We start from the raw sequence: 20,677 nt of genomic DNA, 5'->3' as shown, positions 1-20,677 counted from the left end.
GATAGGCTGGCTGTGGTGCAGGGAGCTGCCCTAGCATCAGCCCCAGAGCAGGGATCCACCCGCCCCACCTCACTACCTCTCCCCAGCACCTGTGCAAGATACTGATTGATACACTCAGTGGGTGTCTCCAAGGCTTGGCATTTGTTCTCTGGGTGTGCTCAGTCAGATGGAGCAGCCCCCAAGAGGGCTTGCAATGAGCCAAACCCAGAGCCTCATCCCTTTGCCTTCTAAGAGAAGGGCTGATCTGGGCTCTGGTTCCAGGTCACACTGGAAGGACCCTTCTCCAAATTCCACCTGGGGCAGAGGAGACCTCAGGAGAATGGAGCTTTTCACAAATGGCACCAGACAACATCCCCATCCATCTAATCCTAACCTGACCACTAACCTCATTTCCCAGCCCCACATCCCTCCTCTTTGTTACCCTATGCCTAAACCCCACAGGAGCTTCAGCCTTTATCGGCTTGGAAAGTGCATAGTGTGTTAGCTTCTTCCAGTAAAACTCAGCTGCTGAGAACATAAGGGAGGCTAGTCAATGCCCCAGGCCTAGCCAGCCCCCCTTGACCGCACTGAGTGCTCTCTGCACTAAAAAAATGTGCTCTCAGGCAGTGTCCCCTCTAATTTTTTCCATCCATGTGCAGATTAAATTTTGTTATGCGCACCAAGGCCTGTACAGATGTGCACCATCAGTAGAAATACATGCTGCCAGCTGTGGGCACTGGGTGCTCTGCTAATCAGTGGAGTGGCATTGGAATCTCTCATGGGTGACTGCCCATGGGCACAATTTACAAGGAATGCTGGTGTCGGGGTGCAGCACCAAGCAAGGGGAATCCTGATCCAGATGCTGCAGCCCTTCCAAGAGGTAGGCTGGATTTCCCCAAGAAGGCACCAGGAGACGCTGTGGTGTCATTGTCAGCATGCAGCAGCTCCTGCAATGGAGTTCTGTCATTTTCCAAACACAGTAAAGCCTCAAAATGCGCGATTTTGAGCTATGCTTAACTTGCATGAACACAAGTTAAGTGCAACTCAAAATCTCACTCCCTCTGACCCAGGCTCAACCCCTGCAGCCCCACGTGGCTCTGGTTGAAACCGCTGCGGCCCAGCTCCTGCACATGGCTCCAGCTCAACCCCTCACCCTGGTTCAATCCCTCCAGCCCTGCAAAGCCCCAGTTAACCCCCCCCAGCCGTCTCACCACCCGCACATGGCTCTGGGTCACTCCCCACCCCCATGCCCAGCTCAACCCTCCCCTCCACTCAGCCTGGCTCACCACCCCCACGCATGGCTCCAGCTCAAGGCCCCCCCCACCCCGTTCAACCACCCCTCCCCCACACAGCTCCCATTCAACTCCACCCCGCATCCCTAACCCACCCCAGGCTTAACCCCCTGCCCCACGCCCCAGTTAAAACCCACCACCAGGCTTAACCTTCCCCAGCTGCACCCCCCCAACCCCAGGACTTACCTTGCAAAAGGAGCACCAGATGCTCCTGCTGCTTCCCCAGCGGCAGAACATGACCCCCACTGGGGAAAAGCTGCCCCCAGCTTACGTGAAATTTGAGTTATGGAAGGGTGTGTGGGAACACAACCCTCATGTAAATTGAGGCATGACTGTACACTTCAGATCACCTGACCTGCTGCCGTGCCTCACTGGTGCTGCTCGTTTCCTTCCTGTTGACCCCTACCAGTAGTTGCTGTGGACAGACTGGATATGCTAGCACCCACCGGACAGCAGAAATGCCAATGTACTGATGAGGGTCAATCAGAGGGGGGCAGGGGAAGGGGCCATTTGGCCTTGGCCCCAAGCTCAAAGGGGGCCTCAAATGGAGACACGTGCTACTTTTTTGGCTTTGATAAGTTTCACCCCTTGGTTTTGTGCGCACCCCTTCATAATTAGTGTTTGCAACAAAAAAGGCTCCTGAATGTTAATATTCAGATATTCAAATTATGTTGCACCCTTTTTGGTGCCTTGTTTTGTTTTCATGTGTCTCAATTTTTATTTTTATTATGGCCAGGGGCCTCAACAGCTTGGAGTGGCCTGTGCCTCTCTGGCCCTTTCTCAGGGCCTGGGACTGATTGTGCCAGCACTGACTGTGCCACTGGAAATACCAATGGATTTATCATGCTGGCACCTGCTGTGCCACTGGAAGTATCAATGAACTGACCATGCTGGTGCTGACCGTGCCAGTGGAACTACCAACAGACTGACTGTGCTGGCAAATGCTGTGCCAGTGGAAATACATATGGACTGACCATATGATGCTAGCAAAGGACAACAGCAAGTTCTCAGTGGTGGTGCAAATGCGCCAGCTGCCCAAGCACTAGCAGCTGTTGGGGCTCATGAGGCACTGGAGAGCTGGTGGTTTGTGAAATCCCTCTAGTTCTGGACTCCTGCCTCTGCATCTGGGATTACAGGATGGCCAATGTCATTGCAAATAACCCAGCCTGGGTCCTTCTGGCTGCACAGATCCCGTGCCAGTGTGGTGTGTTGAGTGGCCCAAGCTCCGCTCTCCGGGAGTCTGCACAGGCGCTCAGACAGGCCTGAGCACGTTAACTCTGGAACCTAACGACGACCGCGCCCATTGTTAACCCCATGGCGGCAGTTGCCGCAGAAGGAGCAATGGGTTGTCAGCTCTGCCATGGGGCCAGGTGCGGGTGCAGCTTGGCAAAGTCCCAGCCCGGTCCCCGTGCCCGAGAGCTCCGCCCGAGGGACCTGGGTCCCGCCAGAACCGTGCCAAAGCCGCAGCCGCGCGGCGGGGAGCCGAGATGCGATCGAGCCGCTCAGCCACGGGCGGAGGTGAGGGCGAGATGAGCCACGCCGCCTGATCACATGGGCCCCGCCACAGCACAGTGCTGCCGGGACGTACCCGCCGGAGAGCGAGCGAGCCCGGGCGCCAGGGAAACGAGGTACCGCTCCAGGAGCGCCAGTGGCTGCGGCTGGCTGGGAGGGGCCGGAGGGGGGAGCAGGCGCCCGGGTGAGGGGGCACGGGGAGAGGGGAAGCAGGGACGGGGGGAGGGGGGAGAGGACATGGGGAGAGCGGGGGGGAGGGGATAGAGGGAGCAGGGACGGCGGGAGGGGGAGAGAATCTGGGGGGGGGGAAGCAGGGACGGGGGGAGGGGGGAGAGGACATGGGGAGAGCGGAGGGGTGGGGATAGAGGGAGCAGGGACGGCGGGAGGGGGAGAGAATCTGGGGGGGGGGGAAGCGGGGACGGGGAGGGGGGAGGGGACATGGGGAAAAGGGATGGGGCTGGGGAGGGGAGGGAGAGGGGGCACGGGACTGGAGCAGGAGAGGGCACAGGGAGATGGGCAAGTAGGATCCAGGTGGAGGACTATGGGCAGAGCAGTGTGAGGAGGAGGAGGAGGGGGGGGTGTAGGGAGTGGCTGGGGGCCAGGGCCCGCGGGGAGAGAGGCCGAGGAGTAGTGGCTGTGCGGTGGGAGGTGGAGGAGGAGATTGGGGGAAGAGGGGTCAGGGAAAGCTGTAAGCCCCCAGCCGGTAGGGAACAGAGAAGAGTGGCTGGCACCCAGTCCCTCCCGCCTCCCCCCATGCCTGTTAGGTCCCTGGCCCCATCAGCGCCTCTGGAGGGGGTCCTGCTGCCTGCCTGCTGCTGCAGCTCCAGGCACGGGGGTCGCCTGGCTCTGACACTGGGCCCTTGTGGGCAGAGGGGCAGCGCCACCTGCCAGCTGGGGGCATGTAAGGCATCTGGGCTTCAGGTGTGGGGCAGGGGCCCTGGGAGGGGCGCTGTGCTCCTTCCCACCCGGGCTGCTGTGGCTCATGGGTCAGAATAGGGGCTTTTGAGGGCTGGCAACTGCCGAGGACAAACCCTGGTGCTCAGGGGAGCTGTGCCCAGTCCTGCCCCTCGCTTGCACTCCACTGTTTGGCCCCTAGAAGCTCGGGCATTGGGAGGCAAAGGCCCCAAGGATGTCCCCCTCCCCCCTGCAGCCACAGGAACCTGGGGGCCTTTTATTTGCATCAGAAACTGCCTGAGTGCAGGGCCAGGTGCTGGAGAGGAAATGGCTTTGGGGGCAGGGGGAGGGGCAGGTGCACAAGAGCTGGAGGGAGCGGAAACGCCGCTGTCTTCACTCCATGGCACAGGCCACATACCCCAGGGTGGTGCGTTGTGTTTCTCCAGCCTGGGAAGAGGAAGGACTGGTTCTGTGCAGGACAGGGAGCGGCTGTGCTCACTCCCGCAGCGTACACCTTCCCTGGGTGCCATGGGGAGACCCGAGCACTGGGCCCCTCCCCCAGCCCTGTTGCCACAGAGAGATGTGGGACACTGCCCTCCCCCCAGCCCTGGTAGCGTGCAGAGAGCTGCAGCACTGGGCCCCTCCCACAGACCGGGTGCCATGGGGAGACGCTGAGTACCGGCATCCTCTCCAGGAGTCTTCCTGACCATGTGCCACAGGGAGACTTGATGCACCAGAGTCCTCTCATCTGGCTGTCCTGCCCTCAGACCAACCTCCCCACATCCCCTGCTGTCCCCACCAGGCCACACCCCCATTGGGGCGCTCCCCGGAGGCAGATAGCCCAGCCTCATGGCCAAGTGCCTGCCATCCACAGCCATACACCTCAAGTTTCCAAGCCAGTTCTTTCCTCATAGGCTTCTGCTGTCCTTTACAGGGATGAATCCACACACCACAAGCAGCCCAGCCCTGCCTGGGACTACAGCCAGCCCCCTCCACTCCAGCAACCCGCAGCTCAGCCTCTTGGGCTTAGGTGCCCAGACAGCAGAGTGAAAAATCAGGACACTTGTTTTTCCAGGTTGGGGGCAGTGGAGGGAAAATAGTTGCGTATGTCAGACAAAGCCCTAATCTCAGGATATCTGTTCATCCTAGCTGGGCTGCAGGCGAGTCCCCTCACCATCACCTACGGTAGGGTCCTCGTTTCCTCTTTGGGCCTACACGTGCAAAGCCAGCCTGCTCAGACCCCTCTGTGGGCACTGGCAGGTTCACCCTTCCTGCCCCCCTAGGATGTGGCCAGCATCACCGAAGGAGAGGAAGGAACCAATCCCACTTGCTGGGCTCCAGAGCATATGGCTCAGTATGCACAGCCCTGGCAGCCAGCAGGGCAGTGTAGAGCCCAGTGAAACTATGGCTGCCCAGGGGCCCTCCGCCTCCACGGTCCCTCTCAGACAGCCCTGTCCTTTGCTACCATGTCTGCACACCAGCCTGGCCCAGCTGAACTGCACTGTGGATGTGTGAGGCAGTGCAGAATGACCCCCGGCAGCCCCTCCATTTCCCTAGTTCCTAGTATGCCCTGGCCTATGACCCCTGATTACCTGAGTACCTGGCCTATGACCCCAGTTTGTGCATGGGCATTTCAGATCTTCAGAGGCTCCACATACCAGCCACACTTTCTTGCTGACTTATCCCTTCTGTCCCATCCCACCCTCTCCCTGCTGACCCATCTATTTCCAATGGAAGTGGTGGCTCTGATGCTCAGATCAGCTCCCTGGGCCAGGCCATGCGTCATGGCCACCGCACATCCCATGCCATGTTCTCTCTTGCTCTGCAGATGGAGAAGGAGACACCAGCCCCTACTGCTGAGGCTCCATCCCTGCTGAAGTCCTACAAATGGCGGACGGGCCCCCAGGGTAGAGAGAGGGAGCCAGAGCCAGAGCGGCGCCCTGTGCTTGCTGCCAGCAGCCGCTGGGCCAAACTGCACAACTGGAAGCGTGCTCATAGCCAGCCTGAGACTGCTGGCCCTGAGGTGCACAGGGCCAGGACCAGCCCAGGCCCCGAGCCCCCAGACCCTATAGGGAGCAAAGCAGCTGCCCGGAGGTCTGTGTTCCAGAGAGCGTTCTCTGCCCCAGCCAAGGTCCCCAAGGAGCCCAAGAGCCAAGAAGGCAATAAGCTGAACCTGCGAAAATACCTGCGCTCCAAGTCCCACCACAGGAGAGGGGAGAACGGGTCCAAGGCAGAGCCGGACCCTCAGGTGGCAGCCAAAGGTAAGGAGGGCCCAGCATGGGCTTGTGTGCTTTGGCGCTGGCTGTGTCTGGCAGGGGAATGGACACCAAGGGCACCAGGGCGATTGGAAGTAGGCTGGCTGAGACCCTAGGGACTGGGCTAGGATTGCCCCTGGGTCAGGCCTGCCGACAGGGGTACAAGGGCCAAGGGTCCTGGGTTCCTTCAGATCGCCGCCAGAGCACAACTGCAGAATGCTCCAGGCAGCGGTGACGGCTGTGGGGCAGGAGGGCACAGTGTGCTCTGGGCCACGCCCCTTCTGTCAGAGGTCCTGCCCCTTCCAGGAGCAGGGAGCTGCCTCTCCCTGCCCCTTGCCCAAGGCCCCAACAAGTCTGTCGGCTGTGCTGCCCCAGGGCTACATCCAGCTTGGTGCCACACTTGGAATACTGAGGTTGGAAGCTCTTTGAGGCTACAACCCCCAGACTGCAGTGCTGCTCCATAGACTGCCTGCATTGCAGTGCCCCTGAGAGCAGCTCTGCCCACAACTTGGGCAGGTTTTCCAGGCATTGAGATTGTTTGCTGTGTGAAGGTAGGGTCTGTCCATGAGATCCATCTGGAGCCTGCTCTGGGCAGGAAGGTGCTAGAGAAGGGCCTAGCAACACAATGGCATGGCTGACTGTGCTGTCAGTCATAGGCAGACAGTGTGCGCAGCACATGGAGTGGGGAGAACCTCTCTGGCTTGGCCCAGCTGAGTGGCATGCTTTGGATTGGTCTGTCATCCAGTCTGCAGCACCGGTGTGCTACGTGTGTGGGGTTGGTTGGTGACACAGGCGGTTTGTGGATCACAGACATGGCACAGCTGGGCTCTTGGTGGTGCAAACGGATTGGGGATTGCAACCATGGCAGAGGTGAGCCAGGTGAAGTGCATGTGTGTCAGGGATGAGAGCTTTGGCACGGCTGAGCCATGTAAGCTATGTGTGTCCGTCAGGGATGCCAAGCTTGGTGCAGCTGGACAACAGACTATGTGAGGTGTGTGAGAGTCGTGTTTCCCAGCCATGGCACAGCTGAGCCTGTGAGGTGCATGAGGTTCAGGGGTCCCAGCTGTGGCACACCCGGGCTGTGTGCAGTGCAAATGGGTCATGGATCCCAGATGTGGCACAGCTGGGCCATGTGATAGGTGTGTGAGTTGGGAATCCCAGGTATGGCACAGCTGGGCCATGAGCTGCATGTGGGTTAGGGATCTCAGGCATGGTACTCCTGGGCTGTATGAGGTGCATGTGGGTTAGGGATCCCAAGCCTGGCACAACTGGGCCATGTGAGATATGTGTGAATCAGGTATCCTAGCTATGGCACAGCTGGGCCATGTGAGGTGCAAGTGGAGGGGATTCCAGCTGTGGCACAGCTGGGCCGTGTGAGGTACATGTGGGTCGGGGATCCCAAGCATGGCACAGCTGGGCCATGTGAGGAGTGTGTATAACCCCTTTGCTGTTCCATACCCCCTTTTGGTTCATTCATGCCAATGAACTCCACCGAGCAACTGGCAGCTCTCTGCACAGGGGCACTTGTTGTTTGTGTTCAGCCCATTCGCGCAGCACCAGGATTCTGTTTCCGGCTGTGCTGAGGCTTCTTCCTGTTACTAGCAGCTGCATCCCAAGGCTGATCCCGTGAGCGGGGCTCTAATCTTGCAGGATCCTGAGAGCACTGAGCCCACCCAGCAGGCCAGGGTGGCACTAGGAAGAGAATGGAGATGCTACTGCTAGAGGGGATGAGGGCTCTATGACTTGAGCCAAAGGAGATTCTGTTAGCTAAAGAAGGGTTGTGACCCACAGGCAGCTTCCCTGGGACAACCATTATCTCCCAATCTATGTACAATGCTGGAGCTGGAGTGCCTTGGAGCTAGGCACAAAGCCCAGGGTGAGGTGGCCCCCAGCTGGGTTTGGGGCTAGGCCCTCTTGATGGCAAGCTCAGCAGAGAAGCCAGGCACTGAAGAGGTGCCAGGGTCTTGGCTTTGAGTGAAGCGAGCAGCCCTCTGTGGAGGAGACCTCAGTTCCAGAACTGGGCTAGGCCAGCCCCATCACCACACCTTGCTCACCATGACAGCAAAGCAAAGGCTCCTGCCTGTCCTCACCATGTGCTCTTAGGTTTGCTGTGAGGAGATGCTGCCACTGCTACCATGACACAGGCTGCCTATGATTTGAACTGCGTCTCAGCTGTGGCTGTTGGGTGCTCTCCTAGTACTGGCCAGTTTCAGCCACAGCTCAAGGGTTGTCTCTGCTGGAAGCTTGGAGTTCAGCTGACTCTCAATTACTTTGCTCCAACTCACTGGTGGTGAAAATCACTGAACAGAAACCCTTGTGTTAAACCAGAAAGGCAGTCAGGCCCAGTCCCTGTGGAGTGCATATGGGCATGTAGGCCTGGTCCTGGTCCCTCTGCAGTACATACAGGCAGGCCAGCCTTGTCCTTTTATAAACAGACTCACAAAATACAATAGCTATGTGACCTGTACAGCCACCCTTCCACCCAGACACGGCTGGGGATGTTTTCCTGGGACCACACAAGCTCAGATTGGCTGGGGATCTGCTCTTGTGGAGTCCAAGGGCTCAGACGGGGCTGGGGATCTGCTCTCCCGGGCCCTGCTCAGGCTGAGACGGGCTGGGAATCCCCTCTCCTGGGGCCCGTGGTGGCTCAGGCAGGGGTTTGGGAGCTGCCCTCCTGGGGGCAGGGACTTCAGGACTCTGCTTGTGCTCCACCAAGGGCTGAGCTGGAGGCTGGTGCCATCAGGAGCCATATGTGTCTTGTGTGAGTCATTTCACAGCCAGTAGACAGCGATGGCTGACTAATTCTGAGACCTAGTCGCTGATGGCAGCTGAAAATGGCAGGTACACAGTTCTGTTTAGTCAGGAGCCAGATGCTGTCTGGTTGTCTCACAGGATCAGGCAACTCCATCCCCCAACAAAGGATGGAGTCTAATGTCTAATATGTGTCTAGTAAATGTGTGTTGTAAATGTGTCCAGTGCTTCATCTGCCAGAGCACATCCCCAAGTGCTACACGCACCCAGACAGCTTTCTGCCCTCAGCGCTGAAGTGCAGCCACCTTGGGAGTGGGATGCAGCAGCTGTTTAGCGCCACGCTGACACACCTCACAGCAGCTTCAGACGAGGCATGGAGACAAATCCTGGTTTGAAGAGGGGATCTGGCCGGGCCACCAGAACTAGGCCCTTGGGGCTGGGGAAATGGGGGCAGGTCGTTGGGGCTGGACACTGAGCATGTGCCTGTCATGGGAAGGCCCAAGCTGATTCTCTGGGCTGATGAGGTTCAACAAGAAGAAGTGCAGAGTCCTGCACTTGGGATGGAAGAATCCCAAGCCCTGTTACAGGCTGGGGACTGACTGGCTAGGTAGCAGTGCAGCAGAAAAGGACCTGGGGATTACAGTGGATGGCCGCGTCTACACTAGCCACTTCCTTTCGGAAGGGCATGGTAATGAGCAAGTTGGGAAGATGCTAACAAGGCACTGCCATGAATATGCAGTGTATCATTAGCAAACTAGCGGCCCTGCGCAATTCAAAAGCGCCGTTTTCAAATTGCACGCTGCCTGTGTAGACAGGGGCCTTTTGAAAGGAAGGAATAGGAAAAAGGGGTTTTCAAAGTCGGAGGGTCCTTTCCATCTTCCCAACTCGCTCATTATCATGCCCTTTCCAAAAGGAAGGGGCTAGTGTAGACATTGCCGATGAGAGGCTGGATATGAGTCAACAGTGTGCCCTTGTAGCTGAGAAGGCTAATGGCGTATTGGGGTGCATTAGAAACATTTCCAGCGGATCTAGAGAAGTTGTTATTCCCCTCTATTCAGCACTGGTGAGGCCCCATCTGGAGTATTGCGTCCAGTTCTGGGCCTCCAGTATAGAAAGGATGTGGAGGCATTGGAGAGGGTCCAGCAGAGGGCAACCAAAATGATTAAGGGGCTGGAGCACATGACCTGTAAGGAGAGGCTGAGGAATTTGGGCTTATTTAGTTTGCAGAAGAGAAGAGTGAGGGGTGATTTAATAGCAGCCTTCAACTTCCTGAAGGGGGGCTCTAAAGAGGATGGAGAGAGGCTGTTTCAGTAGTGACTGGTGGCAGAACAAGCAGCAATGGTCTCAAGTTACAGAGGGGGAGGTGTAGGTTGGATATTAGGAAAAACTGTTTCACTAGTGGTGAAGCTCTGGAATGTGTTATCAAGAGAGGTGGTGGAATCTCCATCTGCAGAAGTTTTTAAGACCTGGCTTGACAAAGTCCTGGCTGGGATGATTTGGTTGGGATTGGTCCTGCTTTGGGCAGGGGGCTGGACTCGATGACCTCCTGAGGTCCCCTCTAGCCCTGGGATTCTATGTGTCTATGATTCCAGCGCTGTACGTGGTTCAGAGTGGAGCAGGGGAGTCAGGAGTCACAGACAGGCTGGGCTGAGCTCAGGGCTGTAGCATAGTGGCAGGTTCCCAGCTCTGTGGGGCCATTCTGCCTAGGTCCCTCATTTCCCCTTGTATAGATGGGTATGGACCTAGGCCTGAGCAGTTTGCTAATAGCTGGGACTTTGCAGGGCTGCTTCTGTTAATGGGAGCAGTAGTTGCTCCTTGTCGGTATACTCAGTTGGCTCTTTTCATTTACATGTAGTCTGGTTGGTTCTCCCTACCTCAGCAGGAACAACAGCAGCCGACAGTGTCCTTGCTTGGAAATCTCCAGGCCCACCACTCCAGCAAGCTCTGTGCCCAGGAAGTTCAGTCCTTGCTTCACCTCAGGGTACTGCCCTCGCTGCCTCTCACATCCAAGCAGGGCTGCTGCAACTGGGGGAAGCTGGCTGGAAGCTAACAGGGTGACTGCCCTTGGTTGGTGTTGGAAGGTCCCTGGGCCAGCACCCAGTCTGGCATGTTGTGCGATTCCCTCCTGAGGCCTGAGCCAGACACAAGCATGAAAGGGAAGGTGCATCTCCTGTGTGCATTGCACTGCGATTTCTCAAGACCTGTTCCCCTTTGTGGCCAGGCCAGGAGTGAGGCAAGAGTGAGGCCTGCTCCAGCCAGTCACACATCTCCTTGTCCCCGCACCAGCTGCCCTCTGTGGGAGGAGAGAAGATGCTCTATCAATGTGTGTGGAAGCTACTGGGGTCAGGGCTATTTGGAAATTCCACCTCTTGCTGACTGCCCTGCTGTGTTCCCGCAAATCTTTTCCATCCTTGGGTAGAATAAATTTTGTTATGTGCACCAAAGCATATGGTGATTTGCACAACCAATAGAAACACAGTCTGCCCACTGTGGGTGGCTGTGGGCGCTCTGCTAATCATCTGGGCAGCACCTGCATCTCTCCTGGGCGGCCACCCAAGCATTCAGCTGACAGAACCCTGCTGACCTGCCCTTTGAGGGCTCACGCTGCTGCTGGTCAGAGAGACACACATGTTTAGCTCCCAGCCCACATGGCTTTGTTGTCAAGTCATCTCACTTAGCACTGACTCCAGTCGGGCAGGCTGTCTCTCCTGGGCGGAGGGCTGCCCTCACATGGATAGCACAGTGCCCCCAGTTCAGAGGAAACCTTCCCTGGGATAGGCTAAGGAGAGGTCCCAGTCCCAGCAAGGAGGATTCAAATGCTCCCCTGTTGTGTGATTTTCCAAGTGAGGGATGGATGGTACGTTGCACCTGCACTGAGACTGGACTTCATTGCTTTTTACCTGCTGCGGAAAAGCCACAATGTGCCATGTTGTACATTGGCTAATCCCTCCCAGGCAGAGGGATTCCCTTCCCACCCTTTCCTACTGCCTTACCCCCATCAGCACACATCTTATTTCAAGCCAGTCCTGGCACTTATGGTTAATCCCCTCCTTCCCCACAGACCCAGCACAATGGCCTCCACACTTGTTTACCAGCCAAGGAGCCAGATCTCTAACCATCTCCAGCCGGAAGTGGAATTGTAGCACGCTGTGGGGAGTGAAATAAATTGTAGGCGCCTTGCTTTGCATGTTTGCTGGGAGGCAGTGTTGCACAGTGGGTAGAGCATGGAAGTGGGACTCAGGAAACCTGACTCCAGCTCCAAGACTCACCTGTTGTGTGATTTGGGTGCAAATGTCAGTGCCTGTTAAATGGGGTTAGGAACAGAGATCTATAAACAAAACGCAGTCAGTGTGACCTAGGTTGGAGCTACTGTTATCAACTACACCCACCAGCCAGAAATGTACTTTTATTTTTCTGTCTAATCCTCCCCACCCCAAACCATGGGATTATCTTAAGGAGGGATCTTGTCTGGAACTTGTTCTGTGACTTGTCACCTTTGGCTGGGGCACAGGAGAAAGCGGTCCTGTCTGCTGGGACAAAGTGGGAATTGTAACATTTTTTATGACTCCTGTGCATGCCTGAGTCCCCCCCATATGTTGTGTGACTATCCCGAGGTGGGAAAAAGCTTGTCCACTCTATACAGGTCAGTCAGCAAAAGGCAGCTTTAGCCAATAAGACAGGGAAGAGGTGCACACTACAGAGCTCCATTTGGGGCAAAACACTCCTCTTTGGTCTATAAAATTAAACTACCTCGCCAAGCGACACAGCGCTTGTTGCAGCAAGTTGGCAAGACACAGCATCAGCGTAGATGCCGCCGTCGTTATGAAAACATAAGTGGCCTCCCCCAGTATCCCACGGTTCACTCTGCTCACTAGTTTGCTCTGAGCCCCTGCGCCTGCACCCCGCCCCTCCCCCCGCAAACATTTGACACTCCCCAGGCTGGAGAGTTCAACAAGCTACTGAGGAGGCTGTGGGAGAACTTGGAGGGAGTTACAGACCCTTTAATGGGGACTCAGCAAGCAGAGTGCGTTGCTGCTGCTGGGAATGCGGGGAGGCAACTGTGCTGTGCAGAGCTGAGGGCTGATTTGGGAGAGTGTCCCCCTCCCTCAGATTTAGGGTTGCCAAGCCTTCAGGATTGGCCTGGAGTTTCCCGGAATTGGTGTTGCTCTCCCAGTGACTACTGAATGCAGTCCAGGGTATTTTGAGTAGGACATTGTAAGAAAATGGCATTACCTCATGTGTCTCCTGGGAGAGCTTCAGTCAGAGCTGGCACTCCCCCAGCTGCTGTCTGAACTTACGAGCTGGTGTGCTGGCACGCTGTCCCCAGACAGGCGCATGGTTTGTGTCTCTGCGTTGCCTGTCACGCACTCTCCCCTCCTCCCCCACGCGTACACAGCAGCTGAGCCGAGAAACCTGCCCCTGCCTTGTAAGGCATTGCACCCTGCCACAGTACACTGCTCCCTGGTCAGCGTGCTCCAGAAACACGCAACACTGGCTAACCAGAGCAGCCTAACTTGTGTTGAGCAAACTTCGCAGTGTAGCTGTGGCCTAAGTTTGCCAATGCCATCAGGGCACACTGAGCACGGGGTGAGGTCACATCCCTGTCCTGGTGAAATGAGTAGAGTTGGGAGGAGCCTGTTGAATCTGACCAAGATCAGCATGAGTGTCCCAAGAGACACAGCCTGCTCTAGTGACTCTTGGATTGACTCTCAGGGGCTACGTCTACACGTGAAGCCTACTTCGAAGTAGCTTATTTCGATGTATAGACTATTTCGATGAATAACGTCTACACGTCCTCCAGGGCTGGCAACGTCGATGTTCAACTTCGACGTTGCGCAGCACCACATTGAAATAGGCGCAGCGAGGGAACGTCTACACGCCAAAGTAGCACCCATCGAAATAAGGGTGCCAGGCACAGCTGCAGACAGAGTCACAGGGCGGACTCAACAGCAAGCCGCTCCCTTAAAGGGCCCCTCCCAGACACAGTTGCACTAAACAACACAAGATCCACAGAGCCGACAACTGGTTGCAGATCCTGTGCCTGCAGCATGGATCCCCAGCTGCGGCAGCAGCAGCCAGAAGCCCTGGGCTAAGGGCTGCTGCACACGATGACCATAGAGCCCTGCAGGGGCTGGAGAGAGAGCGTCTCTCAACCCCTCAGCTGATGGCCACCATGGCGGACCCCGCAATTTCGATGTTGCGGGACGCGCAACGACTACACGGTCCCTACTTCGACGTTGAACGTCGAAGTAGGGCGCTATTCCTATCCCCTCATGGGGTTAGCGGCTTTGACGTCTCGCCGCCTAACGTCGATGTTAACTTCGAAATAGCGCCCGACACATGTAGCTGTGACGGGCGCTATTTTGAAGTTAGTGCCGCTACTTCGAAGTAGTGTGCACGTGTAGACACGGCTAGGGAGGGCAAACATACCAGGCTGCCCCTTCCCCACAACCTTGAGAACAAAGGAGTGGGGAGGTGCCTGGTGGGGGTGAAAGCTGACTTCTGGGGGACCTGACCTAGGAGGTCAGATTAAGGCTGTCTGCTCTGGTACTGTGCTGCTCTTCTGTCTCCTTCCAGTGTCGCCACTTTTTACTTGTAGGAGAGCCAACAAAATACCCCTCCCCCAACGGGCAGTGACAGCTCTGTCGGCGATAGACACGGGCACTTTTTGCCAGGCGCTATTGTTGGTCCATCTTGTGGGGTTTTTTACACCCCCAGCAGATAAAGGTTTTACTGACAAAAGTGCCATGTAGACAGGCTGGAAAGGCTGAACATGAGGTACACTTCAGCTTGGCTGGGATCTGGGCTAACCAGAATGGTCTGTGCTTTAACCATCATTGCTCTGCGCTGACCTAAGGGCTTCCCAGGCTGGTTTGCAGATGACTAATATAACCGAGTCTTCTGAGAACGCCGAGTTGCTGTAACTATGGGGTGCAGGGCAGTACTCCCTGAAGAGAATACATGTCTTTATCAGGGTCATACTCAGTTGGACTAGCAGAGCAGAGCTCATGGGGTGAAGCAGGAGGGCTGAAGACCAGCAGTTCAGTCACAGGAGGCAAGGAGGATAGACCCCCCTTGGAATGTGGCCCAGAGACGGACTTCCTCTGAGACTGGCTCGCAGCTGGGGGCCTGACTCAACCCTGTGGATCTGGACACTGCCTTAGGGTCCACGCTCAGCAACAAGGATCCTCTGAGCACACTGCAGTAGTATTTAAAAGCTCAGCCTAGCTGGTTCTACCAGGCACCGCCTCATGTATGTAGAAACAGGAGCAGGTGTGTTCCAGGCACTGAGCTCCTCTGGGCTCAGCAGGTGCCAAGCAACCTGCAGCTGCCACCACTAATTCCAGTGTAACCGGCTCCATGCCCTGGCAGCCCACACATGCAGTGTACAAGTGCAGGCAGGAGCGCCCCCGGAGGAAGGAGGGGCCCAGTCTCTGCACCCTCCATTCCAACCCAGTCCAGCCCAAACCTGCTGCTGTCAGGAGCAGGGGAGCCAGCCAGCTGGGAGCATGGATGCAGAAGGAGGTGCCCAGGAAAGTTCCAGCTCTCAGGCCCTGGGCAGCCCCTTCCTGGTGCCAACCAAAGGCCCTAACCAGTGGTGAGAATTGGCCCTGCCTTCCCTCAAGTCCTCCAACTCCCCTGACACTGCTCTGTGAGGCCAACTTACAGCGAGAGAGCTGTAACTCGCCAGGGTAGGAGGGCAGAGCCAGAGTGTGGCATGGTATAATGGGGTCTGTGGGCCCTCAGCCTAGCCTGCCTCGTACATCGGGGCAGTTGTCCACATATAATCCAGCACAGTGGTGATTCAGGTCTGGAGCCAGACTCCAGCACTGCCCAGACCCCATGGTAATGGGCATGGTCTGAGAACCTGAACAGAAGAAAGGAGGGGGAAGAGTGGTGCAGGGGAAGAGTAGTGAGAGGGGAGGGAAAGGAGAGAGAAGTGATGGACCAAGGCAGGAATGGAGCTGGGGGATCAGAGCCCTGAGGGCAGATGTCCCCCTGCTGATGAGCTGCCTCTCCCCACTCCAGATGGTGTGTGCCCTGCGCAGAGGATCCCACTGGCCCTGAACTCGGAGGTCCCTGTCTGGGATGTCTCCAATTTCTCCCTGGTGGATGGGCAGCTGGTGCTGATGACCAGAGAGGAGGAGGTGAGGGGCCTGTGATGAGTGGAGGGGGTCTGGGGAAAGGAGGAGAGGGGTCTGGGAAGTGGAGTAGGGGCAAAAGGGAGGAGGTGAGGGGTCCGAGTGTGGGAAACGGACAAGGAGCTGAGGTCCTGGAAAGTGAGGAGGACAGGAGTGGGGTGAGAGGCCTGAAGGGAAAGACAAGGAGGTGAGAAGCCTGGGGAGAAGAGTAGAAGCAGAAATGGGAACTAGGAGTGGAGGGGCCTGTGGGGGGAAGGGGACAAGGAGGTGATGGACCTGGGAGGGGGTGAGAAGGGGAGGGGCCTGTGGGGGGAAGGGGACAAGAAGGGGAGGGGCCTATCGGGAGCAGGGAGGTTGCTCCCAGAACTGCAACCCATCTGGTCACTGTGCTCCCACCTAGCCTGGGTCTGAGGAGGGCTCCACTGGGGGATGAACTTGCTGCTAGGGGCTGGAGTAGCTTTTTCAGCCCATGTGTCATCAGGGCTGAAGTGGCCCCCGAGGTCAGGGAGTGGGCAGGGCCCAGCACCTTGAACTGCCCCACAGCTCCTGAATCTGCTCCTTACTCCCAGGTTTCCTACCGGAGCCGGAACAGAACTGGCAGCTCCATTTCAGAGACCAATGCCCAGCCGTCCCTGGGCAGTCGGAGGGACACGGGTGAGTGAGCCCTGAGGCAGTACCCTGTCCCCGTGGCCCTGTGTACACACCGGAGTGCATCCCAGCATTCATTTACACAGGTGTGCACTCCTGTGTGCACACTCACTAGCTCACACACGGGTACCTGTGCACTTGCATGCATGATCTCAGGTACATGCCACACACACACTCGTGCGCCCCATGGCTACCTGCGCCCATGAGCTGTGTGCTTGCAGCTCTGGGGAGGAAGTGCTCTGCACAGGGTGTCTCAGGTCTGTCATGGCTTCCTCTGTGCTGCTGTGTGTGCTGATCCTGAAAGATAAGGCCAGGCTGCTTCCTTCCCCTTTCCCCACACCCTACGCTGCCAGACTCCCAGCTGCTTGGGCACTGATGGGAGAGACAGCCCAGCCCTGGGCTCCCAGCAGGAGCAATGGGGCTGCAGCGCTGGCTGCTCTGTGCCACACGGAGAGGTGAGTCAGGGCAGCTCCGTCCAGCTTGTCCTCTGCGGGCACCCCACCCCCAGGCACTTGCCCCCTGCTGGCCACAGCTGCTCCTGCTGGGGCTGAGTTTGACTTGAAGGGGAACATGCCAGTTCGGCGGGAAGGGGGCAGGGAAGAGATCTGTCTTGCAGTTCTGTTTGGGAATTGGACCTCTGTCCCTGCCCTGAGCTCACAGCAGCTTGTTGGAGAGGTGGCACTGGGGAAAAAGATGCTGCTAGATAGCTGCTGGTTTCCACCCCAGAGATGGCTGCATTTGAGGGGCAAGGATCATCTGACCATTTCCACAGGCAGGGTGCAGTGTCAGGGCACCCAGCAGGTGAGGGGCTGGGGTCTTGTGGATTTTTTTTATGATTATTATTACTAATGGGAGCAGAGACTGGTCTGACTGATTTTGTACCTTTGATGGTGGGATTATAACCGGAAGGCAGCATGGTTAGGGGTCAGGGCCTGAGAATGGGGGCAGGACTCCTGGGTTTTATCCCTGGCTTGGACAGATTTTCTAAGGGACCCTAGGAACGTCGCTTGACCCTCCCCACTGTCTGTGATGGCACTGAGCTTTGGGCACCTGCCAGTCATGACTGGGTCTCATCAGACCCCTCCTGCGCCATGCCCAGAGTACAAAGCCCAGACTCAGCAGTTGGTGCCTTTGTGAGTTCTTTGCCCAGAGTGCACACAGCCCTGACACTGCAGCACTGGGCTCCTACCTGGAAGTTGGGCAGTGACACGACCCAAAGGGTCCCTGTGATGGAACGGGGCGCATGGCTTCTCTCCCCGGGTCCTGCCACATGTTGGGAACTCAAATGACTTTTCAGTCTGGTGCTGCCCCTTTAAGAAGCCCCACACCTTGCTCAGAGAGGGAGGGGCAGCGCTGGGTACCATCTGTTCCCCATACTGAACTGTCTTGTGTACTGGGTACCAGCTCTCTCTTCCCCTACCCAGCCTCCCAGCCCTGGGGGCTCAGTTCCCCCGCCCCCTGCCCTGCCGAACCCCTCCTCCCCCGAGGAGCAGCTCCTCCTCCCCCTGCCCTGCTGAACTCCTCCTCCCCCGAGGAGCAGCTCCTCTGCCCCCTGCCCTGCTGAACCCCTCCTCCCCCGAGGAGCAGCTCCTCCGCCCCCTGCCCTGCTGAACCCCTCCTCCCCCGAGGAGCAGCTCCTCTGCCCCCTGCCCTGCCCAGTCCCCAGGCAGTCTCTTTCCCCATCACACCCTGCCCGTTCCATGGGTTTGGTCCCCTCCTCAGTCCTGCCCAGGGCCCCTTTTCTCCCCCCAGAGGACCAGGCAGGGGTGCGGCGCCCTGCAGAAGATGGCCCAGGTGCAGCTCTGTGCGCACTCAGTCTGGTGCTCTGCGCTGAGCCTCTTCCTGTCCCTGTGGCTGGTTCTGCACCCCCACTTCCTTCCCACGCAGCTCAAGGGATGGGGGAGGGAGCTCAGGACCTGGGGCTGGTGTGGGCTGTAGTTCCTCATGGGGTGACAGTAACCCCTTCCCAGCGCCCCTGGGTCGCATATGCCCCACAATCTGCAACCCAGACTTCTCTGCCTGGGAGATTACCCACAGCACACGGACAAGCAGAGGGTGCCCCACTCTCCCCAGCGTGGCAGTGGCCTCACCAGTGCCCAGGGCAGGAACTGCAGGGACTGGTGGGGTGTGGGAGGGGGATCCGTATCCCACTGCTGGGGTAGGGTGGGCTGTGTCCTGGAGAGCAGTGCCTGGAAGGAACTGGGGAGGTGACAACTGCCCAGGAGCTGCCAGTGCCGCCCTGGAGCTGAGCAGGTTATCGCCAGCGCATGGACAGAGCTACAACCCCCGGAGATCCCATCAGCACACTGGGCTGAGGAAACGGAAGGGCTCAGCAGAGAGCCGCCGGAGCGATGGGAGCTCTGGGGAATCTGCCCCGGAGTGAGGCACTGTGTGTGTGTGGCTCTTTCAAGGCAAGAGGGGCCCTGCCCCGCCCCCAGGTGCGGGGCCTTGCTCCCCACTCTCCATCCATACACACCAAGGCAGGATGACGTAGGGGCTGGAAGTGAATCCAGACAATCTGAAGCTGGAAGCGAGGTGCGGAGGGTTTGGAGAAGGAGCAGCTTCCCCAGGGACATGTGGGCTGCCCTGTGCTCCCGGAGTCCTGGGAATCAGTTCTGCGTTAGGGGGAGTGAGGCAGGCTGGGAGTGACGTATGTGGAGGCTGCTGAGGGGTTCTGCTCAGAACATGGGCCAGAGGAAATGGAGCCAGAGGAAGCTCAGAGCCAGAACAGTCACCGAGGAAGGCAGAAGGGATCAAACCCTCCTGCTCTAGTCCCTGATCTGCCCTCTAAGGGCCAGGGTTGGGGCAAATGACCCCTGTGGGGGGTTCGTCCACAGCTGGCCACAGTGGGGAGCTCTTGTACCCTACAGAACATCTGTTGTTGGCCATGCTCAGTGGTGGGAGACCTGGCAGTGGCAGGGGAGGGCTCAGGCTAGAGGGGCGAGAGGGGAGCTGAGGTGGCAGGGCTTGGATAGCAGGGGCTGTGGGTTGGGACTACGGGGCACTGGCAGAGCCCTGTGGGAGCCGACAGTGGAGATAGCAGGGGTTGCAGGCCAGGGCACAAGGGCACTGGCAGAGCTGGGGGGAATTCTCTGCAGCCCTATCCCCAGCCCAGTGTTCATTCAGCATCCCAGGGCCCCTCTCCAAGGTCCCCATCTGGTTCAGTTGTCTCCCTCCTGACTCCCAGCACTGTCCTGGGCTCAGCTCCTCTCCACCCCCTCCCCCAGCTGACCCCAAATGGACTGAGTCTGGCTGATTCTTGTAGATCTCTCCTCTGATGGGAAGAGCTCGCCCAGTCCCCGGGTCACAGGGAGAGGCACGGAGAATGACTTGTCCTCCAGCTCCCAGCTCAGTAACGTGAAGGTAAGAAAATTCCAGCAGCTGATCTGGGATTAGGACCTAGCCCTCGCCCAGGGAGCTGGGAGTGCGAGAAGGGACATGCCCGGGGTTGTGCCCCAGGGGCACACCTCCAGGAAGGCACACAGAGAGCAGACGCACTTCCCTGGGATGCAGCCACATACCCCCAGGGGGCTCTGTCGGCGCAGGCACAGAGACTGGCACCTCCAGCCTGTGGGTCATGCAGGCTCCCTGGAGCCTCCCTGGTCTGATCAGCTACCTTCTGCCTCTCTGGCCTCCAGCACTACCTGCAGCTCCCAGCCCTTCTCTGGTCTCCTCCCTGAGTTGGAGTGGCTCTGTCCCACGGCGGTGTCTGCAGTTCAGTGCTGGCTGAGTAACATGGCTATTCCTCATCCTAGGGGCTGATATGGAAGAGGCTAAAAGAGCGGAAGGGCCGGACGTCATCTAAGACCGACACCCCAACAGCCCCTCCTGTGGATGGCGACAGGTACAGCCCCCAAAGCCCCTGGCATCAGCCTCATCTGCCCCTGTCAGCTGGGGATGGGGGCCAGGCCCTAGGATAGGAGGCATTTGGGGAACATGGCCCCCCTGAGCAAAGCCTGTGGACACCCCATAGCAGAGGGGTGTTGGGGGCTCTGAGGCCACGGCTGTTAGTCTGCAACAAGCCCCAGTGAGCAGGGTGGTGGGGGTCCCCTCCGACAGGACTGAAAGTATGAAAGCATCTGCCCTTCCCAGGCCTAGGGCAGGCTCACCCCATTCCCCCCAGGGGCCCCGCTCCAAGTGTGTCCGCCCTCCCGCAGAGCACGAGAAGAATTGCTCCCCACACTGAGAAGCCTCCTGCCCCTGC

The 20,677-nt window shown here is 58.0% G+C and overlaps 1 protein-coding gene across 1 annotated transcript in view; it reads left to right on the top strand.

Annotated features, from left to right (window-relative positions):
- The first annotated feature begins 5,505 nt into the window (after positions 1-5,505).
- The window catches only part of RASAL3 (RAS protein activator like 3), a 33,180-nt gene continuing 18,008 nt past the window's right edge, over positions 5,506-20,677 (top strand). The window contains exons 1-5 of the mRNA XM_074980075.1: positions 5,506-5,938; positions 15,713-15,831; positions 16,395-16,479; positions 19,739-19,836; positions 20,229-20,317. Of these exons, the coding sequence (XP_074836176.1) occupies positions 5,506-5,938; positions 15,713-15,831; positions 16,395-16,479; positions 19,739-19,836; positions 20,229-20,317 (824 nt within the window). The remainder of the gene's footprint in view (positions 5,939-15,712; positions 15,832-16,394; positions 16,480-19,738; positions 19,837-20,228; positions 20,318-20,677) is intronic.

Source organism: Carettochelys insculpta, chromosome 29 (assembly GCF_033958435.1).
Source record: "Carettochelys insculpta isolate YL-2023 chromosome 29, ASM3395843v1, whole genome shotgun sequence".
Classification (NCBI taxonomy): Eukaryota; Metazoa; Chordata; order Testudines; family Carettochelyidae; genus Carettochelys; species Carettochelys insculpta.
Note: the sequence above shows the minus strand (reverse complement) of the source record. Positions and strands in the feature narration are given on the sequence as shown.